Below are 19,418 nucleotides of genomic sequence, written 5' to 3'. Positions count from 1 at the left end.
TATTTTTTTTTTTTTTTATTTTTTTTAGGAGATAGATAAGCTAACCCCCTAAACAAAACATGGAGAGAGAAGCTGCCAAAAGCAGCTGAGATGGAACAAGGCTGTGGGAGAAAGCAGAGAGAAGGTGCCATCGCTTCAGAAAGAGCCAGCAGCGAATACTCCCCAAAGGTGAGGGGCACACCCTGGAGTATAAAACCCAAACCCCTTATTTGCAGCAGTGGAACTGGGGCTTCCCTCCACCCAACTTCGTTCCAAAGAGCAAAGGAAGTAGGGCTAGATCAGAAATCACCCAGATAAGCCATATTTGTAGGTGCTGGGAAGGAACTCTGGTGGTGCAGTGGTTAAGCACTCAGCTGCTAACCAAAAGGTCGATGGTTCAAACCCACCAGCTGCTCTGTGGGGGAAAGATGGGGCCATCTGCTTCCATAAAGATTTATAGCCTTGGAAACTATGGGAAAGCTCTCCTCTGTCCTATACAGTTGCCATGAGTCAGAATCAACTCGACGGCAATGGGATTTATGTCTGGAAGTCCCTAGGTGGTGCCAGCAGTTAATGCACTTAGCTGCTAACCGAAAGGCTGGAAGTTTGAGTCCACCCAAAGATAACTCAGAAGAAAGGCTTGGTGATATAAGGCTTGGTGATATACTTCTGAAAAAACAGCCGCTGAAAACTGTATGGAGCACAGTTCTATTCTGATGTGTACGGGGTCGCCATGAGTCAGAGTCGACTCGATACTGGTACTAATTTATATCTGAGACAACTGGAGAGAAATAAAGAATAAATGACTGCAAAACACGAAACTCTGGGTCATATGAAAAATTCCATTTAGCCCAGGACATGGCCCTGGCCTTTTTCCCCAGCCTGAACAGCCTGCAAAAAGCTAGGCTGAGAAAACTCCACCTCCTTCAAAGGTGGTGTTTGTCTTTGGGTGCCTCAAGTCGTTTTTGACTCATGATGAAGGAATCAAAATTGAACCAGCGTAGAATGTGATAAAAAAAATATGTAAGAAAAATGAAGGAAGGGCAAAGCGTACGTAAATGGTAGGCAAAAAACACTTCCCACCCGAAAAATGTAACCACAGAAGAGAGGAAAATTAATGGCTAAACATTTCATCATGAAGGAAAAAACGTAATAATCGACTATTCCTGCAGAGCAAAAAACAAAAGGCAGATACACAAGGGTAGAAGAAAGGAACTTTCTGCTAAAGTAGGGGAAATGGAATGAGCAACGAGGAAAACAAGGTGCTGAGAATGTAGGCAGAAGTTAGAAGAGCGAGCCAAATGAAAAGCAAACAGGGAATCAGAAAAGATTAATCAGAAAAAAGGTGTCTAGGGAAAGAACAGGTAAAAGAGATCCAATACTACTGAGTGGATCCCCACGGAACAAAGCGGAAATGGTACAGGCCTTGACCCTGCAGGTTGAGAGGGCCCAGGACTGTGTTCCCAGGAAAAATACTCTGAATGGTCAACCCCAAGACACATCCTAGTCAAGTAACTGGACAGGAAAGAGAGGGAAAGATCAAAGTCACACGTAAGGGAAGAAAATCAGACCTGCTTCATTCAGCTTCTCCATGGCAACACTCAATATTCGAAGAGAGAAGAACAAAGCCTACAAAATCCTCAAGGAAACAAAGTGACCCAGGACTTTTGTACTCATTCAAGTTGAAGGGCAACAGATAAGGCTGTTCCAGACGTCCGGGAACTCCAGGAGTACTGTTTCCATGAGAAGTTTTTTTTTTAATTGTGCTTTTGGGGAAAGTTTATAGCTCAAGTTGATTTCTCATATAAAAATTTATACACACATTATTACATGACCCTAGATGCAGTCCCCACAATGTGACAGCATGCTTCCCCTTTCCACCCAGGATACCCTGTGTCCATTCAGCCAGCTCCTATCCCTTTCTGCCCTCCCATTCTGCCCTCCGGACGGGAGCTGCCCATTTAGTCTCCTGTACCTGCCTAAACTACCTGCCTGAACTAAGAGCCACACTCCTCATGAATATTATCTTTTGTTTTAGAGTTCAGTCTCACCTTTGTCTGAAGAGTTGACTTCGGGAGTGGTCACAGTTCTGGGTTAACAAAGAGTCCTGGGGCCATGTCCTCTGGGGTTCCTTTAGTCTCAGACCATTAAGTTCTGGTCTTTTTATGTGACTTTGAGTTCTGTACCCCACTTTTCTCCTGCTCCGTCAGGGAGTCTCTGTTGTGTTCCCTGTCAGGGTGGTCATTGGTGGTAGCCGGGCACCATCTAGTTCTTCTGGTCTCAGGCTGATGGAATCTCCAGCTTATGTGGCCTTTTTGCCCACGAGACCTTCTTGAGCAATATGCTAGAGGGCGAACTTCGGGTGATGGGCGGAACTGTGGTGTAAGCACTGACTGCTTTCTAGGGAAGGAAGCAAATGTGGAGATGGTACTGACGTAACCAAATGCTAATATTACACAAGCCCTGAGCACACTGTAATGGTAAAGCTAAAAACCATTACCATTACTGTACTCTCAGAGCTTGTAACGGCACAGCTAAGAATGAGAGCACTGGCGGTTCAGTGGCAGAATTCCCGCCTTCCATGTGGGAGACCTGGGTTTGATTCCCAGCCAGTGTGCACGGCCACCACTGGTCTGTCAGTGGAGGCTTACGTGTTGCTATGATGCTGAACAGGTTTCAGTGGACCTTCCAGGCTAAGACGAACCAGAAGGAAACTCCTGGCGAGATCTACTTCCAAAAATCAGCCAAAGAAAACCCTATGGATCACGACAGTCCAATCCACTACTGATGGTGGAGATGATGCAGGACTGGGCAGCGTTTCGCCCCATTGTGTGTGGGGTCACCATGAGTTGGGAGCCAACTCCACAGCAGCTAACGACAAACCTAGCTAAGAACAGAAGGGAGGGGACAGAGGTACAAGTGTACTGATGTCCTCATCTTAAATAGTTGGGATCAAAAGATGTAATTTAAAGCTGATGTCAGGTAACAGAGCTATATTTAAAAGTACAAAATGAACACCAAGAGAACTGTATGTGCAAAGAAAAAAAGTAAACATGCCAATGTCACCACAGGGATGAAAGTGAAGAGGACTAGAAGCATTTCCTCATGAAGATCAAAGACCACAGCCTTCAGTCTGGATTACGCCTCCAGATAAAGAAAACAGAAATCCTTACAACTGGACCAATAAGCAACATCATGATAAACGGAGAAAAGATTGACGTTGTCAAGGATTTCATTTTACTTGGGTCCACAGTCAACACCCACTGAAGCAGCAGTCAAGAAATCAAAAGACGCATTGCATTGGGTAAATCTGCTGCAAAGGACCTCTTTAAATGCTGAAGAGCAAAGATGTCACCCTGAGGACTAAGGTGCGCCTGACCCAAGCCATGGTGTTTTCAGTTGCCTCGTATGCATGTGGAAAGCTGGACAATGAATAAGGAAGACTGAAGAAGAACTGACCACTTTGAATTGTGGTGTTGGCGAAGAATATTGAATATACCATGGACCACCAAAAGAAGAAACAAATCCGTCTTGGAAGAAGTACAACCAGAACGTTCCTTAGAAGCAAGGATGGCAAGACTGCGTCTTACATACTTTGGACATGTTGTCAGGAGGGATCAGTCTCTGGAGAAGGACATCATGCTTGGTAAAAGTACAGGGTCAGTGGAAAAGAGGAAGACCCTCACCAAGATGGACTGACAGAGTGGCTGCAACAATGGGATCAAGCATAACAAGGATTGTGAGCATGGTGCAGGACCGGGCAGTGTTTCATTCTGGGGTACACAGGGTAGCTGACTCAGCAGCACCTAACAACATCTTAGGGGAAGTAATAAGTACTAGAATAAAGAAATGAGAATCAGGGTCTCATTTAAGGTTATAACCACTAGAACAAAAACACCGACCTTATTAGTAGAAATACACAAAGCAGCCTTTTAAAAGCAATGAAATCAAAATACAAAGTGGCTGAACTAAGATCAGACGTCTGTCATATCGATAATGTAAATGGGCTAACTTCTCCTACTCAAAGAAATAAAAAAAGACATTCAAATTGGATCACAAAGCTTAATCTAACTCTACAGTATGAGTCACAGCTAAACAAAGTAATTCCGAACAGTTGAAAGGAAAGGATTGGCAAAGGTTTAAGGAAAATGCAAATGAAAGCAGAGGTTGCTGTCACAATAAATAAAAGTCAATCCAGGCCAAAAAGTATTAAATAATGCAAAAAAAGAGGGGGGGGGTACAGTTCACGGTGAAGATTTCAGTTATTAATATCTATGCATTAAATAACAAAGCAAAACATAAGGCAAAAGGTCTAAGTGCCACAAGGAAAAATAAAGGGGAACACATCAGCAGTAGACATTTAATTCGTTTCCCTGTCTGTGACAGGTAAGTGGGGATACAGAGGACCCAACTAGCATAGTTGATGAGGTAGATATAATTGGTACGTACCAAACTGTGAAGCCTGAAAACGAAGCCACACCTTCTTTTCAAGTCCCCATAAAAAAATTCACAAAGCTTATATATATCATAGCTCATATCACAAGGGAAACCTCAATAAACTCCAAAAAAAGTAGAAATAGTAGCATTTTTTGATCATAATGTAATAAAGCTAGAAACAGCCAAATGCAAAAGCGCCTACTACATGGGTGGGTGGGACTCAAACCAAAATTATAAAATATCTAGAAAATAGTAATGAAAGTACCACATTTCAAGTCCTATAGGATACAGCTAAAGGGGTGCTCAGAAGGAATTCATAGCCTTAATTTTTCCTTTCTTTGTGTTTTTTATTAATATAAATATTTGTCACCAACTCAGGAAATTAACAATAGGAAACCAAGGAAAGCAGAAGGTATTCATAAAGGTAAAGGCATAAATTAACGAATGAGAAACCAGAAAATGGTACGTACTAATAAATAAATTTTAAAGATGGTTCTTTGGGGGAGGGGGTAATCTCCTGGCTAACTAACCTAATCAAGAAAAACAGGGAAAGCAGCACAAAATACATAAGAAATAATGGTGAAATGTAAAAAATTGTTTTGTTCAATGTCATGCAAATAAATATGACAACCTGGATAAAACGGATACTTTTCGAGAGACATATCATTTACGAAGCTCATTCAAGAAGCCATACAATGATGAAACAGACCAATTTTTACAGAAGAAATACAGAAAATTATCAAAAAGCTACTCACCCCCCAAATAAAGCATTAACCCAGGTGGTTTCATGGGGGACCAACCAAAGAGATTCTTCTATTTCTATTTATAAACTGTTCCAAAGCATAGCGAAAGAAGGAAAGCTTCCGTTCATTCTCTTTATGAAATGAGCAAAATATTCATAGGAAAACCCAACAAAAATTGTCCCCACAAAAGAAAACTAAAGCCCAATCTCACTTATAAAATTGAGGCAAAATTCCCAATAAAAGAGCATTTCAGGCATACTACTTGTTATGGATTGAGTTGTGTCCCCCCCTCAAAATATGTGTTGGAATCCTGACCCCTACACCTGTGCGGGATACCTGTAGATGTAATCCCGTTTGGGAATAGGGTTTTCTTTTTTGTGTTAAGGAGGCTATTATCAGTGTAGGGTATGTCTTAAACCAACCACTTAAAACAAAAAACCAAACCCACTGCCATTGACTCGTAGTGACCCTATAGGACAGAGCTGAATGAATGTCCCCCGTACCTGGTGGATTTGAACCGCCAACCTTTTGGTTAGCAGACATAGCTCTTAACCACTACGCCACCAGGGTTTCCCAGCCACTTTCAGGGGTACCTAAAAGGAGCAAGGAAGCACAAATGGGGAAAGACTGATCCCACATGGAGACATGGGAACAGAGGAAGCGCAGCTGAAAGAGACAAGGATTTCCCCCAAAGCAGAAAGCCTTTGCCTAGAGTCAGTGCCCTGAATTCAGAGTTCTGGCCTCCTAAACTGTGAGAAAATAAATTTGTTTCCTAAAGCACCCCACTTGGTGGTATTTCTGTTATAGCAGCACTGAGAAACTATGACTGCAATAAAAAAATATTCATCATGACCAAGGGGGGTTCAATCTCAGAAATACAAGGATGGTTCACTATTAAGAACTCTATTAATATAATTATTCATATTAACAGATTAAAGGAAAAAAAGTACCATTATCTCCATAGACAATGAAGAATCAGTTGGCAAAGTTCAACTGCCATTCTTAATGAAGCAGGAATAGTGGAGACTTATTTAAACTGATAAAATATCTATCTACCCCAAAGGTGGCATTTTGTTTAATGGGGTAGTGCTAGAAGCTTCTTGTTAAAGTCAGGGACAAAGCAAGAATGTCTATTATCACCACGGTTATTCTTCATTGTTCCAGAAATAGCAGTCAATACTACTAAATAAGACAAAGAAATTAAGGTATAAAACTTAGAGAAAAAAAAAAATTATCACTTACAAATGATGTGAAAATACACCTGGAAAACCTAAGAGACTGAAATTGAGAAACCATCGCAAACCATGAAAGATGTCAGTAATGTGGCAGAATTTAAAAGCCTTCATGTAAATAACCTCCATTTAGAAGATGTAGTAGAAGAAAAGACCAACCAAAAAAGATAAACTATCCACAAGTTAACTTACCCAAAAATGTACAGAATCTAAACGAAACAACTATGAAAACATTCCTGGGGGTCACAAAAAGAGGCCTGAATAAAGGCACGTCACGTTCCCGAAGGGAAAAAGACATCGTAATAAACCCATGACCACTGAGTCGATTCTGATTCACAGTGACCCTACAGGACAGAGTAGAACTGCCCCATAGGGTTCCTAAGACTGCCACAGCTTTCCTCCCGTGGAACGTGGAACGTGGAACCGGCTGGTGTGTTTGAACCGCTGACCTTTGACCTTTTGGTTAGCAGCCAAGCACTTAACCACTGCACCACCAGGGTGACTTAAAGACATCATAAAAGTGTCAATTCTTCCTAAGTTTATGTACAAATTTGATGCAATCCCAGTAAAAACAGGATTTTTGTTTTAACCTACAGCTCAGACAGAAAAATATATAACAGCCACGAAAATTCCAGAGGAAAAAAAAGAATAACGAAGAGCAACAAGTACCACCAAATATTGAAATGTATTGTAATGCTATGCTGATTAAAACACTATGGTACTCATACTTGAATACACTTGGAACCATACCTTACACTTCACACCACATAAATTACAAGACAATTATAGATCATATATTTAAAAAAATAAAACCATTAAAGAGCTAAAAGAAGCCTTGGGGAAATTAAAAAAAAATAATAATCTCAGCATGAGGAGGCACTTTCTGAGTATGACACAAAACTCAAAAGCCATAAAAAGAAGCACTGACAAATTTTACTGCACAAAGAAAAGTCCTACATGGCAGAATCAAAGACAAGTGACAAATTGGGGAAAACATCTGCAATTCATATCACAGACAGAAGTCTAATTCCATTATATACAACTAGCTCCTATAAATAAGGCCAAAAACAACCCAATCGAAGAGACAAAGATTAGCTCAAAGGAAAATCAAATGGCTTAACCTTATTCATATTAGACTTAATTTAAAACTACCCTATGACCTTGCATGACCCTACAATTCCACTTCTAGGTATATACCCAAAAGAACTAAAAGCAGGAAGGCCAGGTACTTGTACACCAATATTCATTTCAGAACTATTCACCACAGCCAAAAGGGGGAAACAACCCCAGTGTTCATCAACAGACGAATGGATAAACAAAATGTGGCATATACATACAATAGACTACTACTCAGCCATAAAGAGAAATGAAGTCCTGATACATACCACAACGTGGATGAACCTTGAAAACATGTTGAGTGAAGTCAGTCTGTCAGAATAGGACAAACATTGTATAATACCACTTACATGAGATATCTAGAATAGGTGAATACATAAAAACCCATTGCAATTGAGTCGATTCTGACTTATAGCGACCCTATACAACAGGACAGAACTGCCCCACTGGGTTTCCAAGGAGTGCCTGGTAGATTTGAACTGCTGACCTTTTGGTTAGCAGCCCAACTCTTAACCACTGTACCATCAGGGTTTCCAGCAAATACATAGACCTAAATTTATCAGAGGTTATCAGAGGTGGGTGAGTGGGAGGGAGGGGAAAAGGGGAACTCACTGCTTAGGGTACCCTGAGCTTCTGTTAATGGTGATGGAAAAATCAAGAAACATTTCGTTGTGATGCAAGTTCAAGTTGAAACTGAGGAAAATTAGAACAACTTCATGAAAGCCAAAGTATGACCTTGAGTATATCCCACCCCAACTTAGAGACCACCCAAGAATAGATTTGACGCATTGAACACTGATGACTGAAGACCAGATGAGTTGTGGAATGACAGCAAGGACATCATACATGAAAAAAACATGAGGTCATTAAAAAGATAGGAAGGAAAGAAAAGACCAAAATGGATGTCAGAAGAGGTTCCGAAACTTGCTCTTGAACATTGAGTAGCTAAAGCCAAAGGAAGAAATGATGAAGTAAAAGAGCTGAGTGGAAGATTTCAAAGGGCAGTTTGAGAAAACAAAGTAAAGTATTATAATGACATGTGGAAAGACCTGGAGATAGAAAACCAAAAGAGAAGAACACGCTCAGCGTTTCTCAAGCTGAAGAATGGAAGAAAAAAACTCAAGCCTCGAGTTTCAATAGTGAAAGATTCTACGCAGAAAATAGTAAACGACGCAGGACGCATCAAAAGATGGAAGGAATACAGTCACTGTCTCAAAAAGAACTGGTCAACGTTCAGCCATCTCAGGAGGTAGCAATATGATCAGGAACCAATGGTGCTGAAGGAAGAAGTCCAAGCTGCACTGAAAGCTTTGGCGAAAAACAAGGCTCCAGGATCAAAGGAGAATGAAGAACACCAAGGTCACAAGGTAATTACGAGCCCAAGAAACAGAAAGGGCCACATGAACTAGAGACTTACATCACCCTGAGACCAGAAGAACTAGATGGTGCCCGGCCACAACCGATGACTGCCCTGACAGGGAGCGCAACAGAGAGCCCCTGAGGGAGCAGGAGATCAGTGGGATGCAGACCCCAAATTCTCATAAAAAGACCAGACTTAATGGTCTGATTGAGACTAGAAGAATCCCGGCGGTCATGGTCCCCAAACCCTCTGTTGGCCCAGGACAGGAACCATTCCCGAAGACAACTCATCAGACATGGAAGGGACTGGACAATGGGTTGGAGAGAGATGCTGATGAAGAGTGAGCTACTTGTATCAGGTGGACACTGGAGACTGTGTTGGCATCTCCTGTCTGGAGGGGAGATAGGAGGGTAGAGAGGGTTAGAAACTGGAAAAATGGTCACGAAAGGAGAGACTGGAAGGAGGGAGCAGGCTGACTCATTAGGGGGAGAGCAAATGAGAGTATGTAGTAAGGTGTATATAAGTTTATGTGTGAGAGACTGACTTGATTTGTGAACTTTCACTTAAAGCACAATAAAAATTATTTAAAAAAAAAAATGGATGCAGAGCCTCTTTGCCAGGAAATTTGGAAGACAGCTACCTGGCCAATCGACTGTTGAAATGCTCGAACAATATCATTAATATCACATGCAAGTAAAATTTTGCTGAAGATCATTCAAAAGTGGCTGCAGGAGTATATCAACAGGGAACTGCCAGAAATTCAGCCGGATTTAGAAGAGGATGTGGAACCAGGGATATCATTGCTGATGTCAGATGGTTCCTGGCTGAAAGCACAGAATAACACAAAGATGTTTACCTGTGCTTTGTGGACTATGCAAAGGCATTCGACTGTGTGGATCATAATAAATTACGGGAATTCCAAAACACTTAATTGTGCTCATGAGAAACCTGTACATAAACTAAGAGGCAGTCATTCAAAAAAAAACAGAACAAGGGGATACTGTGTGGTTTAAAGTCGGGAAAGGTATGTGTCAAGGTTGTATCCTTTCACCATACCTATTCAATCTGTATGCTGAGCAAAGAAAATCCAAGAAGCTGGACTATATGAAGAAGAACAGGGCACCAAGATTGGAGGAAGACTCATTAACAACCTGCATTATACAGATGACACAACCTCACTTGCTGAAAGTGAGGAAGATTTGAAGCACTTACTAAGATGAAAGAACATAGCCTTCAGTACGGATTACACGTCCACATAAAGAAAACAAAAATCCTCACAACTGGACCAGTAAACAACATAAAGATAAATGGAGAAAAGACTGACGTTGTCAAGGATTTCATTTTACTTGGATCCACAATCAACACCCATGAAAGCAGCAGTCAAGAAATCAAAAGACGCATTGCAAAAAAAAAAAAAAAAAAATTTTTTTTTTTGCAAAGGACCTCTTTAAAGTGTTTAAAAGCAAAGTTGTCACCTTGAAGACTCAAGCCATGGTGTTTTCAGTTGCCTCATGCATGTGAAAGCTGAACAATGAATAAGAAAGACCAAAGAAGAATTGATGCATTTGAATTGTAGTGTTGGCGAAGAATATTGAATATACCATGGACTGCCAAAAGAATGAACAAATCGGTCTTAGAAGAAGTACAGCCAGAATGCTCCTTAGAAGCGAGGATGGTGAGACTATATCTCACATATTTTGGACATGTTATAGGAGGGATCAGTTCCTGGAGAAAGACATCATGCTTAGCAAAGTAGAGGGTCAGTGAAAAAGAAGAAGACCCTCAACGAGATAGATTGACACAGTGGCTGCAACAACGAGCTCAAGCATAACAACGATTGTGAGGATGGCGCAGGACCGGGCAGTGTTTCATTCTGTTGTGCATGGGGTCGCTATGAGTCAGAACCGACTTGACAGCACCTAACAACAACAAGTTGAACAACAATTTGAATGTGGTTAATGTCCCTGAATTGTACATGTAAAAAATGTGGAAATGGCCAAAGTTTTGTGACCTATATATTTACCACAATAAAAAAAAAATCATTTCTGGGGAAAAAAAAAAAACTGCACCGTGATACTATTTTCACTGACCAAGTGAGCAAAGCCTCCAGGTTTGATGCCATGCCATGCCGTGCCAGTGGAGGCGTGGGGAAAGGGGTTCACCGCACAGTGCTGTGGGGTGTCAACAGGTACGACATCTAAAGACGTCAGTAAGACCCACATCTATCAAAGCTACCCATGCACGTACCTCTGGCCCAGTGTTTCCACTTCTAGGTATTTATACTACAGACTTACAACTCTGTGACCCCATGACACATACTCGGTTTTACTGCCACATTGCTTGTAACAGCACCAGGTTGGGTACAGTCTGAGTAGGTGACCAGTCACATAAATTATGGCTCCTTCCTTGCTATGGAAAACTATGTGGCTGTAAACAAGAACAAGGATGCCCCCTACATGTTGACATACAGGATATATTGCGCGCGTGGAAAAGCGAGGTGCAGGAGGTGTGTAAAATACGTGCGCGCACACTTTTGCTGGCCGTGCATACATCTTCCGGAAGGATACCCAGGAAGCTGATAACACTGGCTGCCTCTTGGAAGGGGAGCAGTGTTTGGGCAACAGGGGACAAAGAGGGGCTTTCGTCTGTATACCCTTTATTTCTTTTGAATATTGGACCACATGAATGTATTGTCTAAAGAAAGGTAAATATTACAAAAGAAAAGCAATTGTGTAAACAACAATGCTAAATGGCAACTGATTCTTGGTTAGGTCAGAGGCAATAGGGAAGGGTGGGGACTGTGGTGAACTGGAGATGGATGTCCCCTTTTAAGAGGCAATAATTCAGTTCTCACCAACAGCAGGAGTGCAGGAACACAGGCCTTTGGTACCGGATCCTCTGATTTTTTTTCAAGAGACACTAGAAGTCCAGTTTTATGCAAATCTCCCTATTTTTAAATACTTTCAAGTGCTTCTTTTTTTTTTGTTTGAACCATATGGGGGTTAAAAATAATCAGACTAGAGGGTTTGGGATCTGTGTCCTAGGTGATCAAGAAGGACAGACCCTTGGAAGCCACTGAGTGCAGCTCCCGAAGTTAGACATATTAAAGCAGCAAGGCCCAGAGAGGGGAAGAATGTGCCCAAGGTCACACAGGGAATCGGGCCCCTAGCTGGGACTAGAATCCCATTCAGGACTATTTTTGCTTCCACTTTATCCTACTTTCGGCAAACATGAGAAAATGACAGCGAGGGAGACAGACACAGCACATGTGGGGATGCAGAGAAGGGCTGTGGTGCCGGTAGTGGTCCGGGAAGGCTGCTGGGGAGGAGGTCAGCTTGAGGGGAGACCCAGTGGACGTTGGCCAAAGGTGGGGGTGCCATTGTGGGGAGGGACTGCACAGCTGGGCAAAGGCTGAGAAGCCCAAAAAGAATGTGGAGAGTCTAGGTATGAGTAGCATCCCTGGCTCGGGGGCCTACTCTACAAAGGCCCTGAGCTTGCGAGTGAGCTTGGTGTGCCCAGGGAAGAGAAAAAAAAAAAACCCTGTGGACTCAGAGTGGACAGAGGGAGGGGACGGGGCTGGGGAAGGGGCTGGTCCACTCACACTTGCGTAGCTCCAGGCTCTTGCTTGGGCAGGCCAGGTGTTGGCCCGGTGGATTCTGGGTCCTCTGCAGACAGGCCAGCATGGCTGAGCTGGGGGCCCGCAGTGGGGCGTGCTCTGTGGCAGGGTCCCTGTGACAACGAGATGAGGTGCTTGTCATATGGGTTGCTCCATACCTGCCTCCCCTACCACTCACCACTGGGAGTTCCTGCCAGTAGCCTCCATCCCCCACCATGAAGAAATGAGAGACTTTCAAAGCAGAGACCCTTCCTCCCCCATTTGACAGATGAGGAGATTGAGGCCTGGAGGCATCAAGAGGCTCATTGAGGCCTCACAGGAAGTAAAAGAGTCCAGGTCTCTAGAGTGGTGGCTTTCCACTACGTCAGGGGTAGAGCTGACCAGTCACGGGCCCTGGGCCCCGCTCAGCATGCATGTTACTTCCTCCAGGGACCTCACTGATGCCCCCTGACTTGGCCAGGTGTCTGTTCCCACAGAGCCTGTCCTACCAGCTAGTGGCAGACATCCAGCTCTTTATAACCACTCGTGAACAGATCTGCTCCTCAATTGGCTTGAGGTCATCAAGGGTGAAGACCACATCTGGTCATCTTTGGTGTCTGTGTGGAGGCGGACCCAGGAAATGGTGGTGGGTGCTGGTGCCCTGATTTATCTAGCCATTGGTCTGCCCCCTGCCTGGGGTGTCCGCACAGCACCTCCGAGTGGGAGGTGTCCAGGATGGGGTCCCTGGGAGGACAAGGGGCGCTCTAGCCCCTATCCCTCCTGAGTCTAACCTTGACCTCAGACTGAGCCTAACCTTGACCTCTGACTGAGCCCTGAGCCCCACCTCCATGTGCCACCAAGGCTGCCCTGGGGTGACCCGGGACCTCTGTTGCTGCCTGACTGAGCTTCCCACCCAAATGAGGAGGGCAGGGCCATGTACAGCAGCTTCGCCAGCCGGGTCTCCCTTAGGTGGCAGCTCAGACATGACTCCGACAGGTCCACTGCTCACCCAGCCTCAGTCAGAACACCTGGCCGACAGTCACATGGAAATGCGTGTTTTAGGCTTCACGCAGCCCACTTTCCTGCTGATGGGCTGAGGAACATTCCAGAGAGCCCACAGCCCCTGAGTGGCAGAGTCAGAGCGGGCAGGATCTTGGAGACTGTGGTGAGAGGCTGGGAGTCTCCCCACTAGTGCCTTCCTTCCTTCCCTCACAGTAAAGAGAAGGCAGGTCCAGGTGGGGGTTCAGCTCTGGCCATCCCTGATGTCCACCAAGCCCTGGGTGCCCCAATCCCACCCCCTTCCCCGAGTCCTGAGCTGCAAAGCTGGGTCAACTCCGTCCTCGTGCTGGTTTTGAAAAAAGAGAAGAAAGAAGCGGGGGTGTGTGTTTGAGGGGAAGAAAGGGAAGTTATTTAATACTAAACAGGTGTCTGGAGCCCCAAATTCTGCCGCTTTCTTCTAATAATGAAGTATTCATGAGGAAAAGCCTTTTTTCACTACTTTCTTAAGATCCTAATTTCACAACAAGCTCCTTGTTACGGCGCAATTATTCCAATCTTGTATTTCCCCGAGACGGTGGCAGCCTCCCGTCTGTCCTGGCCTCGCGGTAAATGAAAGACAATCACGTAACCACCTTTCATTATGCTCTATTTTACTTTCAGCAAAGGTAGCCTGAAAGAAATGATTTCCTCTGAAAGGGACTTTTATTCAGTTTCAAAACCAATTTTCTCCTATTACTGTCTCAAAAAGAGAGAGAGAGAGAAAGCGGGGAATGGATGTAGGGGGAGGCGGGTGGTTCTCAACCTCCCTCCCCCCCCAATCACCAGCCTTAACGCAGCAGCGACGCAATAAAAGCTGCAGTATCCACTTCCCGGCTTTGATTTCTGGTAATTTTAAAATATGCCATTACAATCAGGCAGAAATTATACAGTTTAAAAAGGAAGTGAAGTGGGGCTCATTGCAGGCATGAAAGCCCTTGACTGCCGGGACATGGCGCCTCGACTCAGGGCCTGGGAACCTGAGGGGTGTCAGTGGGGAGCAGTCCTTGGCAGGTCACCGCCACCATGTCCTTGGGCACACTGCACACTTGAGACGCATTTTGCCCACCTGGACACCCAGGGACGTGTGGACACTGGGCGCACTGCCCGCGCCCTCGGCGTCCACACATGCACCAGTTCACTCTCGCATACATGTATTTTCCAGGAGATGGGCATGCCTACACTCGATCCCGTGCCCACGTCGGTGTGACACGTGCCTTCACTCACATGGGCATCTGCTGGCACCCTCCCACACACACGGAGGCAGGCCCACGGGACACACGATCATATGCACACTGTGGACACCTGGAAGTAAGAGGCCTGAGGCAACTCCCCGAGCAGCTTGGCGTATCTGCTGCACTCCTCCCCTCCCTACCTCTCACTGCTCGGACACGGGTGGGGGGTGGGACACAGAGGGGAGCCGGAGAAGGCCAGTCAGTTGGAGCTAAGAAGACCTGAGCCCTCTCCTCCCACAAATGAGGAAACCCAGGCCAGAGAGGCAGCACCCAGCCCAGGGCCACACCATTGGGCTACGCTGCTGCCCACAGGTGGGAGGTCGGCACACTGCTAAGTTAAGGAAGCCTAGGCTGGAAGCCCGGGACCCTCACCCCTAGTGCTCACAATGTGACCCCACGGAAGCCGCTGGCCTTGAAAAGTGCTCTAGGACCCCTGTGGTCCCTTCCGTGTCTTTTTCTTCCAGGGCCCTGTCCATGCCCAGCCCCACCTACACAGGTCCTCCCCACCTCTGGCTTTTCCCCAACCCCTCCCCAGGACCCCACAACTCCCTAAGGGCCATACCTCCCCAGCATGCTCTGCAGCTGGAAAGGGTAGGCTGGGAGCTGTGTGTTACGGTGTGAGGGGCAGGTTGCTATCATGGGGCCTCCCTGGACCCCATCACCTGCCCTCCCACATGTCCAGGCACTTCTGGGGGCCAAGAGGAATCGCCTGACTCAGCTTGGGGGCCACAGCAGACTTCCCAGAAGACACAGCATCCAAGCTGGGGCCTCCGCTCAGCTTTTCCAGGTCAGCTGCCTGGGTCGTTCCATCTCACACTTCTGGAGGACCAGCAGGCAAAGCCTGGCAGCCTGAGAACCATCCTTTACTTGGAGAGCTTTTCTCTCTCTGCGCTCTTAGGCCTCCCAACGTACTGCCCAATCTCCCTGTGCCCTGCTGCTGGGGCAGATGGAGGGTCCAGGGTGGGAGAGGGGCTGGGCCAGCTGAATGTGACAAAGTAGATGACTACTTCCATTTCCTTGGTATCATCCCCACTGCCTACAAACAGGACAGAGTCAGGTCCCTCTCTTTGGCCTTCCGACTTCTCTGTCCTCGGAATAGAGCCAAGCCCTCTCTGCCTGGCCATCTGGACCCCCGTGGCTGGCCTACTGCCCCACCCCTCCCTCATGCTACCCCTTGGCCCTCTGTTGGCTACGCAGGCTGCCTCACACCTCCAACCCCCCTGCCCACAGCCCCACCACCCTGATCCATTCTGTTAACCTTGACTTATCTTTTCAGCCTCTGTCTCACTGATCCCCTCCTCTACAAAGCCTTTTTTGACCCCTCAGGTTGGAGGTGCCTCCTCTGGGGACCCTAATCACACTAAGTACAGTGGCCAATTTTCACATCTGTCTCCCTCCACCGGACTATGGCTTTCCCAGGGGCAAGGGCTATGTCTTATTTCTCTCCCCAGTGCCTGGCAAAGAGTGCTCGTTTAATCAATATGCGTTGAATGAATGGTTGAATCAGCGAATTGCTTATTGTCAGATGAAGTTACCGAGGCCCAGAGAAGCCAAGCATCCTGTGCAAGGTCACACAGCAAGCTGGGAACAGACTGGGGTGGGTACCTAAAACACTCATGATCTTCCCATTGACCCAGGCCTGCCCCTCCCCAGCTGGCATTGTCCTATCTGCAAAAAGCCATTTTCAGAGCCCCCACCCGGTCTTCTTACTCCCCCGGCCAGGAACCAGCTTGGGAGCACTGCTCATTTTGAAACCCTGTCTGCAAATCAGACTGTTTATAAGTCCAAGGTCTTTTGTGACTTTAATAATAAAACCAGGCAGGGGGAGGGGGAAATGTCACAGCCTCAATGACAGAATGCTTTGGCACCATCCCTGACATGGGGGCTGATAAGACAGCCTTATCTCAGAGACGCCCCAAGGAAAAGGTCCCTCCGCCAGATAACTCCCCCAGCTGTTGATATGCCCTTTCATAGCTGAGGATTTAGATAAAGGAAACGTGACAGGGGAGGGGAAAGAAAGGAAGGAACTTTCCCAGTCCGAGGAGGAACTGAGTCTTTGCTGCTTGCCTTGGCAGAACAATGAGAAGGAGGAGAAGGATGTCTGCAGGCTGTCTTTATTTTTATTAAAAGAACAGGGAATTGGGGCCTTTGGCCCTGCCTGCCATTTGTCATCTCTCCCTTGCCGGGTGGCTACAGGGGCATCAGGGAGCCCCCAGGCCAGTGGCAGAGAGAACCCAGAAATAACAACATGCATGTTAGTACTATTACTGCTGTCCCATGGGGCAATTCTACTCTGTCACATGGGGTCTCTAGGAGTCGGAATCTAATCGACGGCACACAACTACCACTATAGCGAGGACTGAGTGAACGTTCCCTCTGTGTATCACGCCTCACCACATCCTCCTAATGGCCTCAGGGAGTGGGTTCTCTTCCCAGCCACTTTTCATAGATTAGGAAACCCTGGTGGCGCAGTCGTTAAGTGGCATAGCTGCTAACCAAAAGGCCAGCAGTTTGAATCCACCAGGCGCTCCTTGGAAATTCTATGGGGCAGTTCTACGCTGTCCTATAGGGCCACTAGGAGTCGGAATTGACTCCATGGCAATGGGTTTGGTTTTTTTTGTTTGTTTGTTTCACAGATTAAGAAACAATCACAGAAAAACCAAAACGGTTGCCGTCGAGCAGATTCTGACTCATGGTAGCTTCACGTGTAACAGAGAATGGCTCCGTAGGGTTTTCTTGGGGGAGCAGGTCACCAGGCCTTTCTTCTGCATCGCTGGGTGGCTTCAGATGCCCAACCTTTAGGTTACTAACCGAGCGCAGGCTGCTTGCACCACCCAGGGCCCTTAACAGTCACAGAGTAGGGAAATAATCTGTTCAAGGCCACAAAGCTCCGAGGTGGCAGAGCCTGAGTGTCTCAACCCCAGCCAGAGCCTGCGCCCTCATCCCCGAACTGGACAGCCCCCACCCCTTGCCCTACCATGTGGGGGGCTGTCAGCCTGCAGCTCCCGGTCAGCTCGGCATGGAGGAGCAGAAGCAAGGGCATCTTCTCCCCAGTGCCCAAACCCACTCTGATTCCACTCTGGGAAGAGCTGGGCACAGAGGGGGAGGAGATGGGAGGGGGAGAAGGAGGGTTCCCAGGAGGCGACTTATTCATCCCATAAACATTCACAGAGGACAACGCGGCAAGGCTCAAGTTGGGTAGAACAATACTGAGATGAATAAAACCCAGGCACTGCCTGGTCAAAGGAACCGTTTTGAGGCAGCTGTCACTTACCCACTCATTGATTCATTCACTCACTCATTCATTCATTCAGGCAGCAAACACTCTGGAGCATCTGCCATGGGCCAGCCCTGCACCATGTGCTCGGAGTCTGGAAATCAGTGAGAATGTCCTGACAAAAGGGGACACCCAGCCGGAACGGACTCCCGTTCCCAAACCCAGCCCAAAGTGAAAATGGGACTTTTCTGCCTCCTCCCGTTCCTGCCTCCAACATTCCCTCGAAGTGGCAGAAGGGGACAGCAGGTGGGTGAAACTCTCCCTGCTGCGTCCTGCAGGTCAACAGTCTGCCCCCCACCAGGCTGAGCTGGCCCTGGAGCAGGCAGAACGTGGGGAACACAGCAGGGCCAGGCTGTGACCCTGTGAAGGCCATAGGCTGCGCCACTTCCAGTCTCCCCCCACCCCAAGAGTTTCCTACCCTGGCCTCTATGGCTCCACTCAAGGCCAGACTGGCTGTGGCTTGCAGGGGAAGGTTAAGCCAGGCCCTTCCTAACATCCAGCGGGGCTAGGCGTTCAGAGAGTCAACCTCAGAGGCCTCAGGGTGGTGCCTGCCAGCCAGGAGCCTGGGTTCTGATGGGCTGTGTGACCTTGAGGAAGTTGCAGCACCTCTTTGAGTCTCAGTTTCCCTAACTGAACAGTGATGGGGACTAGGCAAGCTGGTCGTACAAGACCTTGATCCTGCAGCTTGAACATGAGAGGATGTTATGATTCAGTTTTCAAGCACAATCCAGGACACCTGCTCTAGACACAGTTCCTGTCCTTGAGGGATTTAGAATCTGGAGTACGGGACGAGACTGGAAGCTGGAACAAGCTAGCAGTTACGGAAAGTTCTGAGTGGACTGTCGGGACCCTGAGTTCCCTAAGGCGACAAGGCAGGTGCCTGCTGTTGCTCAGGGCCTCACAGCCTCTGGGGGAGGGGGGGAAAGGTGGGCACTCTCCTGCAGTTCTCCCCTCAGACCCGTCGGTGCCACTAAAGCTTCGTTCTCCTTCACCCTGTCCTGGACACAGAGTCTCCCCTCAAATGCAGGGACGAGTCTGAAATGGTGGGATGCAAATAAGCACTGGATCAGGAGTCTGGGTGAGCTGGGTTCAGACCTGGCTGTGTGGCCCAGAGTGGGTCACTTCTCCATGTGAGTGCCCCCGAGTCACAGCTGCCAGGCCTGGGTGAGCTTTTGATACACAGTGCCACATTTAATCCTCAAGCAACCCCAGGAGTAGGTTCTAGTCCAAACCCCATGTTACAGAAGAGGTAACCAAGGCTCAGAGACACTGGGTGACTTGCCCAAGAACACACAACTATAAAGCCAGAAGGACTAACTACGAAACCAATGGTAGCGGAGGGCAGTGGCTCTGAGTGCAGTCTCTGGGGTTTTTCTGGCCTGAATTCAAATTTCAGCTCAGCTACTTAT

The 19,418-nt window shown here is 46.8% G+C and overlaps 1 protein-coding gene across 4 annotated transcripts in view; it reads right to left on the bottom strand.

Moving 5' to 3' along the window:
- FAM222A (family with sequence similarity 222 member A) overlaps positions 1 to 19,418 on the bottom strand; it is a 76,579-nt gene that overhangs the window by 30,093 nt on the left and 27,068 nt on the right. For 2 of the 4 annotated variants that reach the window (XR_010318594.1, XM_064272340.1), the window contains exons 1-2: positions 12,469 to 12,581; positions 2,031 to 2,379 (exon numbers count right to left, since the gene is read on the bottom strand). Coding sequence is in view for 1 of the 4 variants with exons in the window: in XM_003419357.3 (XP_003419405.1) it covers positions 12,469 to 12,550 (82 nt within the window). In the remaining 3 variants the exon portion in view is untranslated. Of the gene's footprint in view, positions 1 to 2,030; positions 7,820 to 12,468; positions 12,597 to 19,418 lie in introns of those variants that run through there. The other 2 variants (XM_064272341.1, XM_003419357.3) reach the window with 2 other exon arrangements.

This window comes from Loxodonta africana, chromosome 19, assembly GCF_030014295.1.
Source record: "Loxodonta africana isolate mLoxAfr1 chromosome 19, mLoxAfr1.hap2, whole genome shotgun sequence".
Lineage (NCBI taxonomy): Eukaryota > Metazoa > Chordata > Mammalia > Proboscidea > Elephantidae > Loxodonta > Loxodonta africana.
This window is presented reverse-complemented; position numbering and strand designations above follow the sequence as displayed.